This window comes from Colius striatus, chromosome 1 (assembly GCF_028858725.1).
Source record: "Colius striatus isolate bColStr4 chromosome 1, bColStr4.1.hap1, whole genome shotgun sequence".
Lineage (NCBI taxonomy): Eukaryota > Metazoa > Chordata > Aves > Coliiformes > Coliidae > Colius > Colius striatus.
The window spans coordinates 183798308-183822905 of record NC_084759.1 but is presented as its reverse complement, the minus strand read 5'-3'; the positions used below and the strand labels follow the sequence as shown (position 1 = coordinate 183822905).

Here is a 24598-nt window from a genome sequence, read left to right as displayed (position 1 = left end):
ATGAAACTAATTCATTTTTGCCATTTCTCACCTAGTAAGGAAAGCATTAGCTGACTTTAATGCATTGTTTGTAAAGGTATGATATAAATCATGAGAGACCATTGAATGCTTTAATTCACCAACAGTGATGCTTTACACAGACTCTGACTCCGTCTACTTGTCTATATAGTGAAAGGACATGTTATCACTTAAAAAGAAGATGCTTCCTTGGGAACTCACTTAAGCATATGTTTAACCACAAGTCTAGGGTTTAGTTTCATTAAACTCAACAGTCAAAGTCTTGTAGGTACTTGCTTGATTTGGGTGAATGGTGGAAAAAGTGTTTGTAGGATGGATGCCAGTGTGTCATACACAAATATTTTAAATTACATTGCTGTTATCAATTATAGTTTATTATAAATACATCCAAAACTGCATCTAAAACGCAATCTAAAATCCTAGGCACTCCAGCAATCCAGTAACAATTCAGCGCACACAGTGAAATCCTAGGAGCTTGGAAACATTAACTGATTATTGAATAACTTTTGTCCAGGATTTTGTTTCTCTAGGAAGCACAGGTTCCAAAAATCTCAATAGGTGGTATCCTTGTAGCCTTCCTGAAACGTCACCACTGAAAGGTATAAAAGGAGAAAGGTTTTCTTTGTCTTGGGTCATTAAGAGTATGTTGCTGGCTTCTCCCACACTGACCTATTCCAGGCCGCTTACAGTTTGTGATTTACAATAAACACTTTATAGTCCATTGGTTTCCAATGGACAGCCAGTGCAGCAATGGATAACAGTGCTGAGGCTTCACATTGGAAGAGCGAGATCACTCCTTCACCAGGTAATCAGGCAGGTGGTGCCAGAGATCAAAAACCCAGTTGCAAGACCTATGGCAGGTGAATTTGGCATAATTTTTGCCATTCCATTTTGCTAACTTTCCATTTAACACTAATCTCACACCATGATTTAGCAACCATCCCTAAAGGCTGTAATCCAAAGCACTGATTGTCAGATACAGGACAGCAAAAAGAAATTATGTTTGTTGTTTGCCTTTGGAATTAGTTTAATACCAATATTTAAACACATTCAATATGAAGAAAGTGTGTCACCTTCTGCTTGCATTATCTATTGTGAAGTCAAATATATTTCAATGAACTTGTATTGAAGCACATGTTTTAATCTAGTACTCTACTCTCTTCAAATTAGTTTTCATGAAAAAGTAAAATTAAAATAACACAGCTGAATTAATTGAAAAATGAACGTGGTAAATGCCCACTTTCCTTAAAATATCTGTTTTATATATATGAAAAGATGCAAAAAAAGGAAAATAAAATGTTACCTTTGCTCATGCCTGTGTCCTTACTTTAGAAGCACATGCAAGAATTATTATCTGGTAAATGTTTCCAGCTCTCCTTTCAACATACTCTCAGACAGAAAGTTGGTAATTCCAGAAAAAACATGTCAAAGCTTCATTCAAGATATAAATCAAAATCTTACCTGTCTTGAATGATAAGAAGAGTGAATTTATGACAACCTCCCTGACAGACTCACCAGGACATTACACATACTGTTCCAGTAATGACAGTGGAAAGATGACAAAATGCTGAGGAGTCAATGTGACACTGTAAAAAGACACATGCAGCCAAATGCAATACGTTCTTGGGAATCCAAGATCCCAAATCCTAATACTGCCTTTAAAATCATTAGATCTGGAAAAAGTTGCTGTCTTTTTACCTGCCTTCTTTTTGACAAGCCATTAGAGCACAGTCACTTCAACCTCCCTCCACGAGCAGAAAGGCAGGGGTTTTTGGGAGGGGTAGGGGATTATGAAAGCTGATTTCTCAGTCAATATACTAACTGCAATTAACAAAGTTAAAGATAACATATCAAGATGCTATTAAGATTGTGACAAATTGCATGAATAATTCAGTTTCCCGTTGTAACAAAAAGTATTCTTAGAAAAAGGTATCATCAGATCACCTGTGAGGAATGAAACAAACTGTAATAAATCTGCATCGAAACTATCCTAAAACAACCACATTGAAATCAGACATTCAGCTAACCCAAAGCATTGTGTCAGACCAAAGGCTGAGAGCATGAGAAAGCAGAAAATTTTCACGTAGTGATGCAGAGAAAAAGAGTCCAATGTCACTTCCAGTTACATGGTTTAAATTACGGGGCTGGTTCAAAATAAAAGCTAAAGAAACATTTGATCAAGTTTAGCCACAGGATAGTAATTTAAAAAATCATAGAATCATAGAATGGTAGGTGTTGGAAGGGACTTTTAGAGATCATCTGGTCAAACCTCTCTGCAGGAGCAGGTCCACCTAGATCAGGTCACATAATGAAACACATAGGAAAATGAGTGATTAAAAAATGATCCCAACTTGATAGGTTGAAATATATCCCCCCCTTCAGAAAGGCTATAAGGTCTTCTAAGTGATAAATCTAGACAGTAACTAGACTTCTCTTATTCCTCTTTTAAAAATATCCAACACATCCAACTAGCAACGCTATTCAAGTTCAAACACAGGACAAAGTTTAGGGGTGTTTGGAAAACAAATGGATAAAAGCTCACTGAAGAGAAAAAAAAAGAGGATAATTCTGTCATCAGTGGACTTTGATGCCAAGTCCTAACTTATCAGGATTTGCATTCAAAACATGGACAACTGGGTAAGATTAGAAGGTTTTACAAAGAGGCATAATCACAGCGACAAGCTTTCTGTCCTTCCCAGAGCGCTGCCTTTGGGTATGCTTAGTACAGCTGCCTCTATCTGTATTCTCTGCAACATTTTTCTGCGTAATAAAGTACATAAGCTGTTTGCAAGGATTTCTTCGAGAAGAAAGTATAACAATTCAAGCTCATGCATAGGCATCTGAACAGATTTTGACTGTCCGAGAACTTAAAGTGCAGATTTCAACCATAACAGCAGGGATTCTTTTTGTTTTGACCATATGTTGTTAAAGGTTTGCCAATGTGATCAAACGCTCCCTTCATCACAAAATGGAAAATTACCATATACCACTCCATAAGGGTTTGAACCAAGCTGGTTTCCTTGCATGCAGTGAGAAGACCTAGTCATAACCACGAGGTTCTCTTCTTGCCATTTCAAATTTTTTAATAAATTTCCATATACTCTCATCATCCCTTCAAAATGGTTTGATCAAACAGCTAATTTTGTTTTGCCATCAAGGAGTATTTATTTTACACTAATCATTTAAGATATGAGTTAATGACTCTCTACCATTTATTTCATTATTCAGAGGGCACCAGTGCTTGAAGTCAAATCTGTTTTGTTTTCCAGTAGATTGATTCTCCAGTCATCAGTCAGCGCAGTGCAGAATATGACCATGTTAAATGACAGTTCATTTCCATAACAAACGGAATGGAATATATGAAAAGGACATTGTCAATCTACCTGAACTCCACAATACACCTTAAAGGAAGATAAATTCATTGTAGGTGACTAGACTGAGACTGAAGTCCAGAGTTTAGAACAAACAAGAAAGCATCTCCCTGAACTACGCAAGCAGCCATCCACTGAGCTGCTCAGTTACAGGCAGGTTTCCTGGTATGAGTCCACACAAACTGCATCTCAGTTAATTAATCACTTAGTCACACAGCCAGAAATCTTAGTTCACACATGAAACAGGATAATAAAGACCTTAAAATATTTCTAAGTGACTGGTATGCAAAACTGCAGGCTTGTGTGGTCTGAGTAAGATGGATTGGAAAGGCTAAGCCCCTCTTATCGCTCTCCCCACCTCACTCCTCTCACGATCACAGAGCTGTTCTCATTGTCAATAGCAGTGCAAAAAATGCCTGCTTTGACTGGAGAGCAAAGCCACATTTCTAATGCAAGCAGAATGGCAGGAGTGGCTGCTCAGGCTGCAGTGTTAGGGAAAAAAGTCAGCTCTGCCATTGGAAGTTTTAAAAGGACAGTTACATGTGAGTATTCTGTCTGTTCAGCATGACGCAGTAAGTCTGGCTTACCTTTGAAAGTGACACTTGAGGAAAAATTGTCCTTCAACTGGGAAGAAACGGCAATAATTAGGATTTGCATTCATTGACTTTGTAGAAAGACTGAGGGGTCATGTAGCCCACAGAAAGCTGAGCAGCAGGAAGATAATTCCTTTTTACACAAAAATCTGTTACAGATAGGAAAGGAATAAACTGTTTTCCATGTTTGTTGCAGACAAAAAAAACTAATAGGTTTAAATCGCTCCTGAATTGAGAGTTCGATGGTGGAACTGTTTGCCTAGGGAGATGAAATACTAGAAGGTACTAAGAATACAGTTAAACAAATGTCAGTCACAAACAACTTAGGTGTAGCAGATCTTATCTGGGAGCAGAAGTACAATCCCAATAACTTCTTAAGATCCTTTCCAAGCCCATTTTCTATTACTTGTAGACTTGAACAATGCTTAAGTAAGCACGTTCCTCTGAAGATGTGACAGGATTCACTGGAACTTGCTACTGATGTCTGGTGATGTCACACATGCGTACAGCATTAATATCATCCCATAAGAGATACCATGTTCCACTACACTGATCATAAAACTCCACTTCATTCATATCAACAAGTTTTGTGATGAGAAACCATATATTTTAGAAGGCAGCAATGATCCCTACTAAAAATAGTGCTACCGTGGTGTTAATGAGAACAATCACATGAAAGTATTAATGTATTATGGCTAAACAACAGCTGCTTTAGGGCTCTGTACATTTCTTGATGTTTCTAATTCAAAAGTTCATTAACTTGTAACAAGGCTAATTTTAAGATTTCCACAGCCATTATTAAGGTAACAGGGCAACAGACCCTGTGGTGTACATGGTCCTAACATCCTTTGCCAATAAAGACAGGTTGGGGGGTAAAGAAGTTTCTTCTGCGTAGAAACATTCATTTAAGAAAAATGGATTTGGTTATTTCTTTAAAATTTTAAAGGAGATACTAACGTCACTTTTTCAATCCCACACTGAAAACTATGATTGCCCTATCTACTCGAGCTTAAGGTGTGGAGGACAACACTGCATTTCAGACACAAGGCTACCCTCAATCAAATTAATTACAAAATACCCATTTTTTTTTAATGGCTTTTAGTACCAATTGAGAATGTGACACAAATTCTAATCTGGCCTATTAGCAATAACCTGCTCATTACTTTGATGATGTACAGCTTGTGAGAAATGTACTGCCTCCAAAATGTCAGAGCAGGACATAGGATTAGCATTTTCTCATATATTTCTGTTCATTTACATATATATGTGTGTGAACTAAACCTGAGCTTCCAAACTGAACATTAAAGAGTTTTTTCCTTTATATGGATCAGCTATTAACATCACTTGCCCTGGTCAGCTGCCCCTGGGGACTCCTCTGAGGAGGGAATGAGAATTTCTCTTAAGGACTAGAAAACCTAGTTACAAATCAAGCATGTAGACACCCTTGTCTGAGACCTATGTAGCTCATGAATACTGGCATCCAACTCTGGCATGCCAAAAGGAACTATCAGGAAATAAAGGTCATTTTGTTTAATGATTATTCTTAGGGAGTCAAATCAGATGGAATTGTTTCAGAGGAATGTTTTCCTAAGCTCTGCAGTTCTGGTATAGATCAGTGGAGCAAAGTTGTTTGATTTAATATTTATTTAAATTTCATTGTCTGAAAATGAAAAACTTTGTGGTGGACAAGACAGACTTTGCAGCAGAGTACAGCATGATGATGGCTACAAGAATGCAGCAAAATCATGATGTAATGTTATCTCCACCTACAAACCACCTAAGTGCTCTGCCACTTGTTTCCAAAAAAAAAAAAAAAAAAAAATCCCTCTTTTCCAGCATCAGAAAGAAGCTGTGAATATTTACACAGAGAGTTCCACCACCTATACAGTGTTATAGTGAGACCGACTATGAAGTAAATAGATGTCAAGCCTGGTATTCTGTGAAAGCTCTGGTTATTTTGCCAATGCCAGCTGAAAACCTGTATCCATTGCAATGCTTACTGCCAGACACATTTTAGATGTGGCAAACACCTCAATGTTAGTGATTTCTTCTGACGAATTCCCATCCAAATACTTGAATCTGCACAGAACTCCTGAAATTAATGGAGAGATACCACCTGACATGCATCTGGGAGAAATGCATTCCTGAAATGAATTAATTTATATTTCATAAATGAAACCTCCAGAATTTTTAGCCACTCTACTGCAAACTCTTTACAAAGGAATAAAATAAACTGCTGCATGGAAAAGCTGGAGAACTGGGAAATATATTAGTAATGCACAACCTTTTCATACTGTGGAGCTGAGCACTGCACACTGGTAGCACACAAACCCTGATAAACTTGTCCTTATGAAGATCTATTGGACATTGCTCATCATGAAGAAGAATGTAGGCTCTTTTGCACTTTCAAACTTACATGCTTCCAGGTGGATTGTAAATCCACATTACCTATTCCTTGTGTCTCTACAGCATCTCCATTATGTGTTCTTGCCTGGGCAAAAAGTCATGCAAATCAATGAACTATAGTGTTAACAGTCAGACACCTTCAGAAACTGTAAGCCAGGCCACAAAACCAGTATCTGCTCATATTTACCATCATATTAGTTAAAAAATAACCACAAAAGTGTGGTTCTTTCTTCTACTTTACTCTTAAGGTCTGTACTTTTGTGGCAGTATTCTTTCATGCTTTCAAGTTTTTCTCCACAAGTTTTTGGTATGCAAGTAGAAGTGGTCACAGTGGGTAAGGCAAAGAAAGAGACACTACTTCACCCACCATTCAGTGCTGCCTGCGGTAGTGTATTCCCATGATAAAACAATTCTAAAGCACCCCAGGAACACCACCACCCTGTGTGGCTTTGGCTACGACTTACTTACATGTAACATAAGGTGAGATTCCTGCTTAATCATGGGATTTGGAAATCCAAACCATTACTGAAAAATAGTACAAGAAATGTCTAAGCCATCAATGCACTGCATGAAGCTAAAACTCAGTGCTGTGAGCTACTAAGCCTCAAAATAATAATGAATTTTATGATCGAAAGACAGTTTATAAGTTAGTTGCAATGCACTGACATAGAACAGGGAAACTTAACTGAGCGTAGATTCATATACACCTTATTTTTAGTCACATATCTTCCCAATTGAAGGATTTGAAAACATAGCTAAATTTTGTATCTGCATCTTGAACTAAAATTTAGATCAGTTAAAAAATGACTTTTTCACCTCAATTTTTACAGCTTCTTTTGTCTCCTAGACGTTTCTGCTCTCCTGGCCTAATTGACAAAATCCTCATTTAATTTCCATGTCCAAAAAAGAACAGTCTAGTTCTTAACATTGTTTTTTAACAAATAAATATGCTCTACAAACTACGTCAGACAAAACATAACATGTAGGCAAAAAAAAATGAACAAGTGCAACTCTAAATAAACCTGTGCTGAGTTTGGACAAAGTCAAGAGAAAATAAAAATAGAATGAGTTTGGTTAGATTATCTTAATGGGAGATAATGAATGATTTTTCACTGTTGTTGGATTTCTTAACCCTGTAGATATTTGAATATAAACAGTCTGCATTGATATTTCTGCTCTTAATTGTTTGAGTGGCATTTGATCACAAGCGTCTGAAGAATTTGGGGACAAGCTCTGACTGACTCTTACAAGATTGATACCACCAATGTTTAATGGTAGCATTATCAGTAAAATAGATGGAAGGGGATTCAGGAAGGGTAACTTTCATGATTTGCAGAAATGTTTAAAATATAAGATGCCCTACATTTAAATGCATCAAGTAAAAAAAAACAACAGGAAAAATTAGACCAAGACCCAACAAGAGATGAGAATCAAAGTCTCATATAAAGTTAGATGAGAGTAGCTTTACAGAATGGAAGCATGCAGTACCAAATAAAAGTAGCTGCAGAAGGTAAGAGTATTCATCCTAAAATGTTAGATATGCTGATAGATATTGTTGCCGCATTTTATTGATCCAGTGAACTCCAAGTTCAGAACATTCCATGTTGAACCTGGTCTGATAGAAAACAAAATCTAAATTGCTCTTGTTTTTATCTTTTTCCCCAAATAACGAGATACAGTGAGAAAAGGCTTGAAAGCAAAGTACAGGTCTTCTGCTGCCTTGCTAGAGGTCCTTTGCATGCAGCTCCAGGGAAGACATTTTAAACAATGGAAGAAAGCAAACAGGATTCTTATCTTTAGTAAAGGCAATAAAAAACAACTACAGGCCAGTCAGCCTCACCTTGATCCCTGTGAAGGTGATGGAGGAAATAATCCTGGAAACTATTTCCAACCATATTCAAATCAAGAAAGAGACTGGGAGTAGCCACAATGTATCTATGGAGCATAAATAATTTCTGACCAACCTGACAGGCGTTTATGACCAAATGATTCACTTGGTGGATGACAGTAGTGAATGTTGTTTATCTTGACTTTGGTCAGCCCTTCAACTCTGTTTCCTACACCATCCTCATAGACAAGTTGATGAAGTGCAGGCTAGATAAGTGGGATATGTAGTAAAAACTGACTGAACTGTCTGGCTAAGAGGGTGGTGACTACTAGCGCAAAGATCACTTGAAGTCCAGTCAGTCAACAGTGGCACACACAGGGGTTGACTGGGACCAGTATCATTTAACATCTCCATTACTGATCTGGATAATGAGACAGAGTGCATCCTGACAGTTTGTAGACACCATGAACCTGGGAGGAGTGCCTGATGTACCATCCAGCTGTGTGACTGTTCAGAGGGACCATGACAGGCTGGTGCAAATGCAAACCAGGAATCTCAAAGATGTTCAACAAAGGCAATTGCAAAGTCCAGCACCTGAGGATGAAAACCCCCGCTCACCAGTACAGGTTCGGTGATGTCTGTCAGGAAAGCAGCTTTGCAGAAAGGTTTAGGTCCTGGTGAACACCAAACTGGACATGAACTAGCAATGCACTCTTGCAGCAATCAAGGCTAATCATCTCCTAGGCTGCATGAGTGCTACCAGCAGGTCAAGAATGTGATCCTTCCTCTCTCCTCAGCACTGGTGAGGCAACACCCAAGTGCTAGGTCCTGCCCTGGGCTCTGCAGTGTAAAAGGGACGTGGACATACTGGAGCAAGTGAAATGTCAGGATGCTAATTAATGGCTTGGAGTATGTGAGCTATGTTGAGAGACTGAGAGAGCTGGGATTGTTCACCCTGGAGAAGAGAAGGCTCAGGGAAATCTCATCAATGTATATAAATAAACACTGATGGAGGAGAGTAAAGAACACAGAGCCAGATTCCCCTCTGGGAAGGACAGGCACCCAGGGAAGGACAAGATGCAATGTGCACAAAAGGAAATACAGGAAATTAATCCTGTTTAAATATAAGAAAAGCTTTTTTTTTTTTTTTTAGTGTGAGAGTGGTCAAGTACTGTCACAGGTTGCTCAGAGAGGTTTTGGACTCTCCATCCTCGCAGATATGCAAAACCTGATTGGACTCAGCCCTGGGCAACCTGCTTGAGGTGACCCTGCTCTGGGAGCTGGACTAGATGATCTCAGAAGGTCACTGCCAGTCTCAACCACTCTGTAATTCTGATATGAAACATGAAGGAAAATAACAGATATCTTCCCTCCAAAAAGATGCAGGCAGTGTGGGGAGCAAACGTAATATTTTCCGTAAAGAAGAGTTGTGTTATCTTATGTATGACAACATGATCATCCTGGCTTAATGCAGCAGTAGTTGTGAGATGACACTACTGGACTGAGCCATTACGCTTAAAAAAGTTTGAGAACCAACTGTTTGGAAGTTTCAGAGAGTTCATATCTCACTGCTGCTTTGTATACTTTTGGTGGCAAGTGGTTTATAGTGCTGCTTTGTTTTTATTTGCCATTACAATGAGTAAAAGCTATTGGAAAAGCCACTTGCAAATCTGAGTGCACATTGCATTCCTCAGTGAAAAAGTAGTTTACAGTAATCAGCTGCATATTTTTTTATAGAACTATCTCTTACCTACTACAGGACTAGCAATGATACACTAGAAACATGAGCACTGACATGTGACTGGTGATGGCATTACCCTAAAAAATTTGCCTTAGCAGTTCCTGCACTAAGCAAATGTGACCAGAGATGTTCAATAGGTTGACATTCATACTTTTCCCTGACTGTCTTTTTGCATTTCACAACTTTTGCCTGTTAGTATCAGTCAAAGTTAAGAAGAGGAGCCAACTATATAAACTACCCACCTATTTTTTAATGACTGTTGCACTTAGTACACAAACTTCAAAGACAGCCAGTGCGTTTGTCAGCAAGGCTCTCCCTCAGTGCTTCACCACATTCCCCTGGTAGAGATGTAGAGGCAGAATCCAGGCTCCTAATGCTTAATGCTGCCATCTAGTAATAACTGCTGCCCACAGCAGGAGTAACCTTACTGCTGAAAGCTGATCACTCAGGAGACAAACTGCCAGCCTTGCAGATACTTTCCTAAATCTGCTGGAGGACTTGGCACTTCAAAATACAGCCTTTCACCATTTGAAACCCATCCCAGCACATACAGGGAGAACTGGGAAGACCTTCTGAGTTTGTTGAGTTTCTATCCAGGGCTTTGAAGACTTGCATCTGCTAACACGCAGAGGCCTAGAGCTCTGTGGGCAGAGCCTCCACTGCCACTGTTTTAAAGCAACATACAGGGATGCTGCCGTTCTGTGAGCCATTCCATTCCTCCAGCGTTTACTCTCCTGACCTCTGATCCTTCCCAGTTCAGTAGTTCCCACATCCTCTCTGGTAGCAGCACCACTATGCCTGGACGTGTAGGGAGCAGGACTTGTTGATCCACATCAAATCTGATGTGCCCTCCCTCCCCAGCACTACGTTTCCACTGCACCCTACCCTGACTCAGAAATTTAACTTTCACATGGTGAAGGCCTTTTCTTATTTAATAGAGTGATAATGGTAGGCTGTCCCATAGCCTTAACTGTGAATATAAGCGCTGTGAATTAGAACCTAGATGGATCCACAGACAGCATGGAATAACAAGAATGATTTGAACTCCCAATTTTTGGTAGTAGGCTCCAATCAGAAGTGCCCCGTGAGAGCAATGCTAACTCCCCATATCAGAAACGCTTCTTTTTTTTCTGAGGACATTCGACATGCCTCATGTTTCCCCCCACACTACATGGCAGCGGATGCCACCGGGCTCGGGGTCGGCCCAGGCCCTGCTCTGCGCTCCCAGTGTGCCACAGCCGAGCGAAGGGCGGGACGCGCGGCCGGGACACCGCTGCCAGGGCTCGGGGGGGGGACCCGAGCGGCCCAGCGCTGAGCGCGGGCCGGGGCTTTCCCTGGCAGCCGCTACCCCGTCCTGGTAGTAGGGCACTCGAGTCGAACCCTGCCAGGCCGAGCCCAGCCGTGCTCTGCCGGGGCAGATACCACACGGCACGGGGTGCCGCAGCACTGGCGAATCCCATCCGTCCCCGGCCCGGCCCGGCCACCTGCGGGCCACTGCCCTCCGCCGGGGCGGGCGGAGGTGTTAGCCCGGCCCTGGCCCCGCCTCCGCCTGGAGCCGCTCGGAGCAATTCCCACGGCAACCCAGGCTCGACCCCCTTCCCAAACCCCGCCTCCCCTCCCCGCCCCTCCTCTCCCGCCCGGCGGCCGCTGCCGGTCGGAAACAGTCCGTGTGTAAACTCGACGTGTCCGGAAAGGTGCGCGCTGCTCCCCGCCTCGCTCCGCGCCCGTCCGCGGGGCGAGCCCGCCGAGCGCGATGCTGGACCCTTCCTCCAGCGAGGAAGAGTCCGATGAGCTGCTGGAAGAGGAGCGGCGGGACGTGCTGGTGGCGGCGGGCGGCGGCTCGCCGCGCTCGCTGCCGCCGACGGCCCGGGACCCGCGGGGCAGGGAGGCCGGCGCGGCGCGGGCAGCCAGTCCTAGCCCCAGCCCCTCGGTTCTGAGCGAGGGCCGGGAGGAGCAGGAGCGCCTGCAGCGAGAGGAGCGGGAGAAGCGGCTCCGGCTGCAGCTCTACGTGTTCATCGCGAGGTGCATCGCGCACCCCTTCAACGCCAAGCAGCCCACAGACATGGCCCGCCGGCAGCAGAAGGTGAGCCCCTCTGCCCCCCTCCCGCGCCCGCCTTGCCCCGCTTGGCTGTCCTGTCCCATCCCATCCCGTCGCTGCTGCCGCCGCACTCCGGCCCGCAACAGGTTGAGGCGGGCGGGGGGAGCCGCGGGCGGCCCCGGCAGCGCGGGCGGTGTTGGAACGGCGCGTTGCAAGGCTGCGCTTCGGCGCGGCTGCTCCGGAGCAGCCCGTGTGCCCACACGGCCGCCAGCCAGCGGGGGTAAAGTCTCTCAAGTTTGCGGAGCTGCGCTTAAAGTCGCCGTGCGAAGGAATCGGGAGCGAGGCGTGCGGGCGCAGGGGCCTCTCTGCAGTGGAGGAGACGTTTCTGCTCTCAGCGCTGCGTTGATGGACTGAGTTAAACCTCCGAGAGGTTCCTCCTGCAAGTCGTATTCTGACCACCTGTACCCAACTCGAGCAAATTTAGCTATAATACAAGGGTGTAATAGAAAACTATTTTGTTTCATCAGTTACTAAGTATGGTCTCTCCGTGAAGAGAAACAATTAACGTGCGTGTTTGCGATAAGCATGGCATTCTAGTGAAGGCAGACCAGAATGATCCTCTGCATCTTGTATAGCAGAGACGTGCTCTTGAGAATTGTCAGGTGTGTGGTAGGTATTTATACTGTAATTGTGCCTATTCTCTGTTACTTTTGAACTATTGGTAGAATAAGTTTTGAAACAAGGTGCTCTGTTTGCATATAACTGCTTAGAAGCTCAGTGCTTGTAATATTTGGTCTGAAAAAAATTGTCTGGTTTTTTTGTTTGTTTGTTTTTTACTTTCAGATCTGTAAAACAAACAAACCAACCCAAATCAAAACAGAAAAGAAACCAAAACTGTTCCATATCACTTTTCAGAGGGATAGCTATAGGACACTAATGGAAATTCAGTTCCACTTAGCTTTTTATGATCTTGGTACTTCCATATATCTGAGGGTTGTAAAATCAAATATTAAACGTTTTGGGATGTCTGAATTACTCCTGCTATAGGTAGTTTGTGGTTAGTGAATTCTCTGACAAGTTAACGTTCTGGTAATAATAAGATTACTTCTGGAGGAACATTTTGTTTTTATTAAGTGTTAGGTACTTAAACTGCAAAGCCTGTATAAAGACATCTTGTAAGCAGCAAGCCAAAGAAAATCTGACAAAGTGAGAATTTTCATCACCACAGTGAGGACTCACCAGAGCAAAACAGAGTCATCATAGAAATGATATTTTGAAGGGACATCTGGAGGTTATCTAAGCATAACTTCCAACTGGACAAAGACAAATCTGATGAGACATTGTCAGTATATCAGTCTAGGTTCAGGCAGGAGGCTCAGAAGCCTCCAGAGATGAGGTCCATCTGTGGGACCTCTTCTTGCGCTGTGTCACCCTCCTCTTGATGCAGTGTTCCTAGTCAGCTTGCAAGTTATCACTTGTGGCCCACAACTGAAGAAGATACTGCACATTAGAAGTTCTCATTGATCTCAGTCACTAAGTATAGGAACCATGTTCTAAAAATAACTACAGTATTATTTTTATTAATAAGATGTATGAAAAGAGATTACTAATGTGCAGCAAATATTACTCTTGCTAATTACTGCTTTTAAGTGAACTCTGACTTTTGGTTTAACTGACTTTAATATGCAGAAAGATTTTTTTTCAGGTTTAGGAATTTAGCTGCAAAACAGGGATGATTTGTCTTTTGTTGGTCAGGAACTAGTGTTTTTAAATAAAACAGAACACCAGTTATTTCTAGGAGTTACACTTCTGTCTGGTAATAATGAAATGCACATAAACACCCTTCCTTTTATTTGACAATTTAATATATTAGCCAATGAACTTCTGAATATAGGCTAGCAGGACTGGTCTTGAATGCTTTGATAGGTCAGGATCACTGAGCTGTACAAAGGGGTCCTCTTTGGTGCCCTAGTTTTGGCTATCTGTGCTGCATGGTAGCCCTATGTCAGCCTTAGGAATGAAAGTCCAACCAACCACCTGTTTGATACTGTTGCAGTAAGACACTTTTTAATGTGTGATATCTGGACTCTCATTCCAGAAGGGTAAAACTGCCCTATTTTCTGAGTGAATTTTTTCACTGTCAGGATGTGATACAGATGCAGACTGTCCATCTTTTGCCCTTCTGCTTCACATCTGACTTACTTTATGTATCAGACTGGCTGTTGCAAGCTGGACTGAGATTCCATACCTGTGTTGTTTGACTGGAGCTGTTCACTACTGCATGCCCTGTCCATCATCAACAAGGGATTAAAGGTACGGTTTAGAAACAGGCCCTGTGATGCTCTGTGGTTCTAGGTCCCAGCTCAATCTGCCTGCCCCTGGTTGTGCACCATTTGTAATGTTTTTGCACCAACAGTCTTCCTGATAACCTAAGAATACCTGCTTAAGAGGAGAAGTAGTATGTTCTTTTTGCCAGTTCATTTGGTGTATTGCTGAGCAAATATTGCAGAATGCAGTCTGCTTCTTTTTTAATGTGGGACATATTATCCAGTAGGGAATAAGGTGGAATTCACATATCAAATATTCTCAATTGCATTATAATATCAGTAAGGAAATGGTGTACAATTTGACTGGCTTCTTATGTTCTTGCTTCAGTAGCAGATTAAAATGTACTATATCGTATCTTGAAACCATCATACTTAATGGACTGAGTTATGCTAATTAACAGAGAATTTTAAACGCAGGCAATATTTCACTCTTCTGTTGTCCTTTCTCATCCTGTCTTCTCACTAAGTAAAATTAGCTCAGCTCTATTGTGATAGATAAGATTAATTAATGAAAAAAAGACTTAAAACTTTAAGGAAAAAACCCATCATAATTCACCAGAGTCCATCAACTGTGCTAACTTGTTTTTAATGCCAAATGCAATGTAATTTAGCCAAGACTTTGCTGAAACTCATACTTTTATAATCTGTCTGCATTTATTTTTTTAAGCTGTAGGATATGTGGTAGAAATACTAATTTTTAACTGTTTAGAGTTAGTTGGTGAACTCCTGTTACATCCTGTCTTACTCTAATTGCTGGTAGATTTGTGGTGAAGAAGGAAGAACAGATTAATATTGGAGATGTGAAACTAAAGCACGCCATGATTTTTCAAGGTGAGGTAGCAGATCCTGATGAAGATGGAGTTAGTTCTACAGAACAGTATTAATGTGTACTTAGTAACATATTTTTGACAGATATTTAAGGATATTTGGTCATATATTTTTCAGAGTTTTAGAGAAATATCAATGCATCAGTGCATTACATGTCATGGTTTTCTCAAGGAACGTTAGCCTGTCCCTGGTTTAAAGAGACTTTGTCACTTTTTTGTAGTTGCATTTTTTAGTGAGCGCTCTGGAACCTGTTTCAGCATCTTTCTGCCTCTCCACAGCTCTTTGTTTCTAGTCTAAGAAAACAGAATTAACTAATCCCATTCATCTTCCAGACAAACCAAATCTCAAAACAGCAGATTTGTCCATGGAATGGGATTTAGATGGTAAATGTGTGGTCTCTTTCACCAAGGAAAAGCAATGTATGTGAATGAGTCAATGATTTAATGCTGGTCCAGGTCATTGTGGGTTTATACTAATCAGTTGTAGACTTGTATGTACGTACTCAGTTTTACTCAGGAAGTATGTGCCAAAAGTAGGTTCTGTATCTGAGAAATGAATCAGAGTTAACCTGAGGAAGGAATGTACAGTCAAATCCTACAGTTGAGTAAGAGAGAAGGTGTTCTTTCAGTGTTTTGCTTCCTCAGCATTTTAAAATTTACTCTAATGATTGAGTGGTTACACAGAAACCCAAAACTGGGAGAGAAGGTTTTGTAGTAGTTGTGGTCTAGGCCTATCCAGGGACAAAAGACCACAATTAGACTTAAGTACCACAGACTTTGGAACTCCCGAAGGACAGGGAGGGCTTAAATGCTACTTATGGTCCTGGACAAAACAGATGAGGCTACTCAACTTGGGGAAGAAAACAAAACTTAATTGAATCCACCTCCAACTAAAACATAACAAACAGAAATATCCAATGGAAAGACAATACAGAGCAAGGTGAATGATGGAAGTGCAACCAGCTCTTTAAAATCACCTTTCCCTCATCCCCTCTCTCTTCCTGGGCTCAGAGCCCTGAAGCCGGTGTCATTATCTCCTCCCCCAATAAGCAGTGCCAGGGCTGGGAATGGGGGTTGCAGTCATTCCTTTCCTGATTTCTCTCGCTGCCTGTCACACTCCTGAGGAGAAGTGATTCTCATCAGCCTTCCCTTGCTCCATCTCGGAGTCTCCCACATACCGGGCAGCCCTGCACAGGCCACTTTGATAGGCCACTGCAACCCCAGTTCATCTTCTCTGAGTTGGGGTCTAACCTGCTCACTTCCTCTGACCTGGAGTCTCCAGCTCTCACTCGCTCTGTAACGGAGTCTCTGCTTCTCATCGCGGGCTGCAGGGAGGTCTCTGGTCTAGCATTGCTCTTTCTGTCTTTTCCTGGCTGCAGGGTCCGCGTGGTTGTCTCCATCTTGCCCTTTCTTTCCATCTCCCTCCAAGCAGTTCAAATTCCTGTCCTTAAATAGTGATGGCAGAGGCACCAGATTGGCCCAGCTGGGCCAGAGGTGGGTCTGAACCTCAGAGCCGGGAGAAAGTCTGAGAACTCTTTACCAGGTCTACACTGCAGCCCCCTCCCCTGTTACCAAGCAAAAGTGGCTCCTCTCAAAACCATGACAGTAGTGCATGAAAGGCTTATAGTACATCAAAGCTGATAATTCAAGTCTTTCTTTTGTTAGATGACAAGTAGCAGAAGTAATTGAGCTGGCTGTCTGGAAGACATAGCTAAATGAGTTTACTTCCTGAATAAATGACGATCTGTTTTCCTTTCTTCTCTTCTGTCCACCTGTCTAATCATAGGAAGATGAAAACCATTGACTTCTAGTTAATTCTCAAAAGCAGAAGTGGTAATAATCCATAATTTATTTTTATCTGAACTCCAGGTGTTTGTTCTTTCTCATTTCTTGGACTTTGCCTGTAAAAGAGAGGTTTGTAATGATATGTGTCCACTAAATAGCTTTATCAGGAAAATGTTGGTTGTAGGAATAGACTTCATTCTCTGGGTCACAGTTTTATTCTCAATGTCTTTTATTTCTCCTGCCCCAAGCCCCTTTTCCTTGCTTTTGAGTTAGTGATGTGTATCTACTTATTTATTGGCTGATCATGTTTTAGGAAAGAATAATTGTCTTGGATTCTGAGTCTCCTTTATAAGATGCTACTTTCTCCAGTGCTAAGGTAGTAAGGACAGTACATAGAAAGTCATTGTTGCTAGAAATCCTAGATGCATTTCAGAGGAAGAACTCGGCCATAAAACTTGTCCATCTGGTTAAAATTCATCTGAAGAGCTTTCTAGGAAGACATCTTCCTTTTTTACCTTCAATGTTTCCTTTACAAATTTTGGATTTTTTTTGGTGTGAAATGTTTCAGGAAGTCATATTAGATCAAGCTTATTTGCCTCTTTGTTTGTCCCATCACAAACACCTGGATAACACATGCTGTGTGTATTTTGTTTCCAGTCCAGTGAGTATAGAATATTTTGGGAAATCCTGTCAACACCCATTAAGTTGGTAGCCTACACAGCTCAGTACACGTTGAGACAAGATTATGCACAAATAGGGTTTTTTACACCAATTAGAACCTGCTCTTCAGGAAAGAAGTTGTTCTTGCCTGCAGTAGGAAAGTTGCTTATGATGGGCAATTGAGTCAGCCATCGCTGAAGAAATACTGAAGGATGATGAAGGAAACAGAGCGTTCCAGTTACTGATGCCACTTCAGAAATGACAATGCATCACAATTTTGTTTTGATCTTAAATTCTGCTGCCCTGCCAGTTCAGCATTGATCAATGTGTCTTGTCCAAAAGCTGGGAAAAGGAGGCCTTAGTAAATAGCTGTGTAAGTAAGTGGACATGTAGAGACAGCCCACAAACATAGTTTACTGTGCTGGAAAATTCTTCAGTAGTTTAATTTTTTTGCTTCCTTGTTTTGTTTTCCTTATTTTACCCACACTTGCCTTTGCAATTTGATTATTTTTTAATGATTATTATTTGAAGTAGCTTTTCTTTTTTTTCCTCCTGAGTTAGTGACCTCAGAACCTCAGGTTCTTTGTTCCCTTCTGTCACCCACGTAGCTGACAAGTGTTTTAACTCTTTCGGCAAATGCTCCATGTATAGTGCTTGAGGGAGACTATTTATTAGTTGTTTCTGCAGCAGAACTGAAAGGAAGGGAGTTTGGAGGATCAGTTGACTTGCCATCTCTGCAACAACAGTACAGGAGAATTGACTGACTGGACTGCCTTGCAAGCAGTTCTGGTCCTCACGTTATATTTTATGTATCTGAACTGTTGGTAATTGGTGACAGAGAAGAAGAAATAGCAAATCAGCTCATCTTATCCTTATAACTCTCTCTGACATCGTTTGAGGAACATACTCATTGCTATCATGGAAGACCAAAACTGCTGAAAATATTATTTTCCCCTCCAAACCATATTCCTTTCCCTGTATATAGAGAGGGGCAATATATCAAAATGTTCATTATCATATACTGTCTTTTACTGTAGAATATTGCCAGAGCAGAAAATAGCTGTTGGTTGCCAGTCGGTTATTCACGGAATGATGTATTTCTATAAAAACAAATTTACCATTTCATTCTCCTCCCTCCCCATGCACACCCTCTTGTCACCAGTTCATGTTTGGAGACACTGCTAACCAATCACCTGTCCACTTACATGCTACTTATGTCTTGTGTTTTCTTTTTCTGGCTTTGTACCATTTCTTTTTAATATTGGTGAATGTCATACTGGAGTTGCTTTCAGCGTTTCAGTGTATGTTGTTTTGCTTTTAATGTAGCTCTATATTTGTGTTCTACTTTCCTATTATCCTTTCTTTTTCATATGTAGATGTCTCCTGCTTTGCTAGCTTAACAAATCCCTTGCTTCCATTTTATTTGAATGTTCTCTAGAACTGGGAAGCTAACAGCTCAGTGGGAAAACTTGCTTCCCATTTATCAACCCAAGAGGTCTCCAGGGGAGAAGATGGGATGATGCATCTTCTAGGAAAAGTGCTTGGCTCTCCTCTTAGTGATTGAAGGATGTGTGTTGGGGTGCTAGTCTTTGTGCTTTGACTCTGGTCCTATATTTAGTTGTACTGAGCCCCAGTTAGTATATTATAGTATATTCCTTCTGAACTGGGTGCCAAACTCTGAGGTTTTTAAACTTTAAGACTCTTTTCATGTAATTTTTTTGGCAGTATCTGCAAAGATGCCTCCTATATTTCTTTCCAGCATGCATAGGTCTGGTACTCAAACTTGGTTTCTAGCTATTGCCATTCAGGGGGAGAGGCAGGGAGAGGAACAGCATCTGCTGAGCTGCTGTTCTGTTTGCCTAATGCCTATCTCCAATGCCTGCTTCTGCCTAAAAGTGCTAGCACCAAAATGAAAGCATCCCAGTTCTTGTGTGTTGCAGCTGATTCCCCCAGGTTTCAGAACAGCAGCTGCGAAAAGGCAGTTTTCACTTTGTTGCTGTGTGTGGGAAACTCTGAGCAGCAGGAGAGGCAGAGTGTTTGCATGCGGGTACCAGGCTGCATCAGCTTAGGTTTGCATTTTTAAGGTTATTTTCACAGCCATAAGCATTGAAGGCTTTTTGTTTAAAATTCTCTAGAAGTTGATGGTACTTTCCCAAAATAATTTATTTTTGGTTCTTGTTTGTTTTGCAGTGAGAAGATAAAGCATATGCTTCTCTTCAAGCATGATTACTTGTATGTATCAGTTTATGAATGTTCTTGAGTGTTTTTCCTGTCAGGAAGGGGAAAAGCATTAATTAACAGCATTGTGAAGAAAGAACAGAGCTACAGTGAGTGCTTCTTTAGCCACATGACCTGGTGAAGAAAAACTAGAAGAGAAGGTGATGGTGCAAGATTTTTTCTCCAACTGTTTCCATTCTTCTCTCATGTATCAATTATTCATTTATGTTCAATTGTCTTGGCTGTGGGGTTTTAGAAATAGCTTCTGTTTAATGAAAAGTGCTGGAGGGATACTCTGAGTGATAGTATAGATAGATGAAAAAATCCTTAGGTGAGTACTTTGAGTAGACTAGTTTGGGCCACAGACAGGGAAGTGGAGGAAAAGACAAAGCTCAGATAGTGTATAAATGATATCTCCAAGGAGATGATGTACACCTACAAAGATTAGGAGATGAATGGAAATCAATGATGGAGAGTTTCACAAACTGAATTGAAGATATTGAGAAAGTACATGAAACTGAATTAATTTTGGAGTAGAAAAACTATTCAGCAAGTACAGTGACAAAGTTAAGAGAAGTGACTTTCTAGCAGAAAAGTCCAGTGGTCATCAAAGTTATGCTTCTGAGTATGAGACAGAAATGAAGGACGAATATCTTGGGGGAAAGAGTTTGCAATAAAGATACTGGGCTAGGAAAAAGAGATAAGGAATAAGCTGAAAAAAAAAAGGGTAGTCTGAATGTCCATGTCAGTGTGACACAATAGCAAGGGCAAAGAGCTGATGAAAAACTTGTTGCTCAGAAGTTGGAGTCTATGGAAATCAGAGTAATAGAATATAGTTCATTGGGGAAAACAGTGTTTCCATGGTCTTAGATTTTTTTCCTGCAGAAGCTTGCAGTTGTTATTTATGTGTTTAAGTTCTTCTTATGGTGAATTCATGAGCTTGCTTTTTTAAAAAAATCTACCTCCAGGCAATCTATGCTGAATATTTATCTTACTGGCTTTTGCTGGGGATCGTCCCCAGTTTGTGCCTATTGTTCATACATTCCTTCTTATTTTTCTAAGTTGTATATTCTGAGATGTTTCTCATTCAAAAGTGTTCTACGTATGTTTTCCAACTGTTTAATACATCAAATATGCATTAGTGTTAAAATATTAATACTGACCAGGGTTTTCTTATTTCTTTTTTTTTGATCTTATGGATGGAGCCTAAGCAAAGAAAACAAACAAAAATGAAGAAGTAGTCATTTGGTGTAGATCTGATATTAAATCATCTTAGCAATTAGTTCTCCTCTGACACTCTTTTCCGTCCTATGGTATCTTTAAAAGGCAGAGGATTTATCTGTCTCTTACCAGTGGGGACTGAAGAGCAGCAGATAGCAGTAGTATTTGGAGATGGAAGTCAACAAACTCCATTAGAATTATTTTTTTTTCCTAGTAATCTTCAAATTGCAGAGTTGGGACTTTGCTGAGTAGACACTTAGCTGTAGCTTATGGTTACTTAACACCAAATGCAATACTGTTTTCACAACCAAGTGTGCTAGTATGTGATTTTGAAGTAGTTGGAAGCATTTTACCTTAAATATTCTGTGATACAAATTCTACCATTCTCGTTTACATGATTGTGGGTTCTTTTCAAGCATTCCTTGGCTCCCAAATTCAATTACTGTAGAAACATCATTTGAGATTCTTAAGGCCAACTTTTAAAGTTGTCTTTCTGTGTCATCCAAATTTTTGGGTACTGTTACTTAATGCTTCCAGGCTTTTTTTCCGTGATAATAAATGTTCGAAAATGTTTTGAGTATACAAGCCTTCTGTTTTTTAAAAAATAAACATTCTATAAAGGTAATCTGAGAATTATGACAGCCTGTGGGTATACAGATATATTTTGCTCATGTGTTGATGAAAATGAGACAAATTAAGAATGTAATTCTTAAATACCTAATCTAAAGGTGATCTGCAGATCAGTCACCCACTGCTATCAGACTATGTGAATGTTTTTGTGCACAACTCTCAGTTGGACACCCTGTCTGTAGGATGGTTAGTACCTTATGGGACTGCTGTTATAGCAAAGTGAAGAATTGTTTTGTCCCCCCTTTGCCTGCACCTCCCACAGGCTGGGATGGGGAATTTTTAAGACCCCTTTACTTTCTAAATCGCAGGGAAGGACAGTGCTACACTGTGAACAGTGTTGGGTATTATTGGTGGCCTTTGCTTGGCTCTTCATCAAAGTTGCATTGGAGAAACTGAATTACAGTGATCTTTCGGCTACTTTAATACAACTTGTTGTCTGTAGATGAATCGTGTGAATGAGAAATATTATTTATTTAATATAGCAATAAAATTATCCAGATTTTTACTAGACTACTAGCTATTTTATGTGTTCTAGGTATTTAAATTCTTATAGATCATTAACATATGAATTTGCTAACTATAGTTGTTCGTGAGAACTCAGTCTGGAATGGGCTTCAAGAGGTCGCAGAGATGTGTTAAAATCAGTAAACTGGTTAAAACCTCCATACATGACTCTCTTTGCTATATTACAAGCTGTATCTGTTGCAAGTGCTCTTAATTATGCAGAGCAGCACACAGGGGAAGGGGACTATACAGGCCATCAGAGTTATTCCCGTGTTATAAAAATACCTGTTTCTAAACCTGACTACTATATTTTGCTAATCCATGCCTGATCATTTTGGGATGACGTGCAGTTATCGTGTCTGCTGTCTAGTAGCTACAGGAGTATGCTCTGCTGAGATAACTGAGACACTTTAAAAAAGTAAGACCATTTCCAAACGTAACACAGTCAGTGACAATGCCATCATTTGTATTGCCATTTTAACTTGGATCAAGAGCATGCTTTGAAGTCACACTTCTTGTCCCACTTGCAGAGTTCTGATTTGGGCTGCAGTTTTGGACTGGGTCCCTTCCAACCCCTACTGTTCTATGATTCTATGAATATGACTGTGTCTGGGCAAAGCTAAGCCAGAAGTTCCATTCTGGGACACACTGAGTCTATACAACCATGCTGACATAAAGCTTCCTGAAACACATTTAGGATGGTGTTGGATCCTTCATGTGAACCATTTCACTGTACAGATGCACTTTTATGTTGTCACACTGCTTGCCAGTGTAGATGTGACTTCAGTGAGAGAGAGACATTTAAAATACAACTAACACAGAGTCAAGAAACAGAGATTGAACCTACGTGAGATAAATAGCACAACAGGGCAGTTTTCTTTCTGAGCCAGTAAGACAGGATAGAAAATGCAAACATAAAAATGACTGAAGTAACAAAGTAATATTGTCTTGCTATGCCTGAAGTTAATTAGGGGTAACAAACTGCCCCTAATTACTAAAAGTGTGGGATTCTCAGCAAAGCTGCCTGGGATACTAATTAAAAGAACTGACTATAAGAAATGGAATGCATAATTAATGACTGAGAAATAATTTCAAGAGTATCTTCAGTCAGCAAATAAAGTGCCCTTGGAAAATATTGTGACACCCTAAGCCATCCACTGAATCTAATCCCTCAGATAGACCTGAATTGATTTGCGCGAGGTCACTGTGCTTATACATTCTAGTGCTGAGGTGGGGATTAATGGGGGCACAATGACAGGTACAATAGGAATAGTGTTGCCATTTTAATATCAAATGCTCTCTTCAGTATTTTCAAAGAATGTATGACTTTGATAGAACCTGCTTATGCAATATGCTGACGTACTGTGTTTTGTTATAATAGTTGGCTTTGCAATAGTCTGCAGCTCCTACAGTTGAGTGAGGCCTTTAATGCTCGGAGAGGGCCTTCGGATAGCATCCTCTCTGTGCTGAATGGTAGCATGTGTATGTGTGGCAACTGTCAGCTCCTAACTGTTAGCCATCAAACGGACTGTACTTTCTCTTTTCAACGTTCTTGAAAAAAACACCAATCTGAAAATTACATCTGACAGAATAAAAATGGAAAGTTGAAGATTTTTCTTCCTTGGAAAAAAAAATAAAATTTCATCTGATTAGTGAGATTTTTTAAATCCTGATCAGTTCTTTAGAGGTGCTAATCGGGGGTTAGGTTTTATCCAGATACCTGTTTGAGTGTTCCTGCCTAATTGGGCACTCCTTAACTTAAAAACATGAAATGTTTAAATAGCCCTGCTCCTCAATTACTTTGATATGTTTCTAGAAACTTAGATGAGGAATAAAAAAAAAGCTATAGATGCTTGGAAACATGGAACCCTAAGTGAAATTTCTTATGCTGCTTTTAAACTTGTGCTGGAGATCAAGGTGGGAGGCTGGAGGTGCCTCAAAGCCCAGGGGTACATTTGGAGGCAGCCAAGAGGGACAGGGAGTGCCTTTAAGAAATGAGGCTTTGAGAGCAACCCAGTGTTGTGCGATGTCCCTCCAGATAGGCATTACATTTAATTCTTTTTGATTGATCTGTGATCGTTGTAGTGAGCCTCCCTTTACATGGGATTCACGCTCGCAGAAGGAGCAGACCCAGAACTGAAATTCTGTATCTACTCTAGTGTCTTTTACTTGTTTGGGGCATGGATAAATTGATTAGTATCTCTTTGGTCCCATAAGATTGTGTGTTTTAAGTCTGATTGTATTCATATACTGGAAAACAGGGAACAAATAAATTTGTGTGTGTTTGGAGTGAGACTGTGGCTCTGCTGTGTGACTGAGGCAGGGGGTCTTGGTGCTGGGGGTGCATCCCCACCTCCCTGCACACTGTCGTTCTACCAGATTCCCTACATCCACTTCACAGGGATGTGAAAAGTACACATGGATATAGTTCT

The 24598-nt window shown here is 40.8% G+C and overlaps 1 protein-coding gene across 2 annotated transcripts in view; it reads left to right on the top strand.

Annotated features, from left to right (window-relative positions):
• The first annotated feature begins 11618 nt into the window (after positions 1-11618).
• The window catches only part of CADPS2 (calcium dependent secretion activator 2), a 303420-nt gene continuing 290440 nt past the window's right edge, over positions 11619-24598 (top strand). For both annotated transcript variants that reach the window (XM_062017907.1, XM_062017917.1), the window contains exon 1: positions 11619-12040. In XM_062017907.1, the coding sequence (XP_061873891.1) occupies positions 11711-12040 (330 nt within the window). In that variant the 5' untranslated portion in view covers positions 11619-11710. The remainder of the gene's footprint in view (positions 12041-24598) is intronic.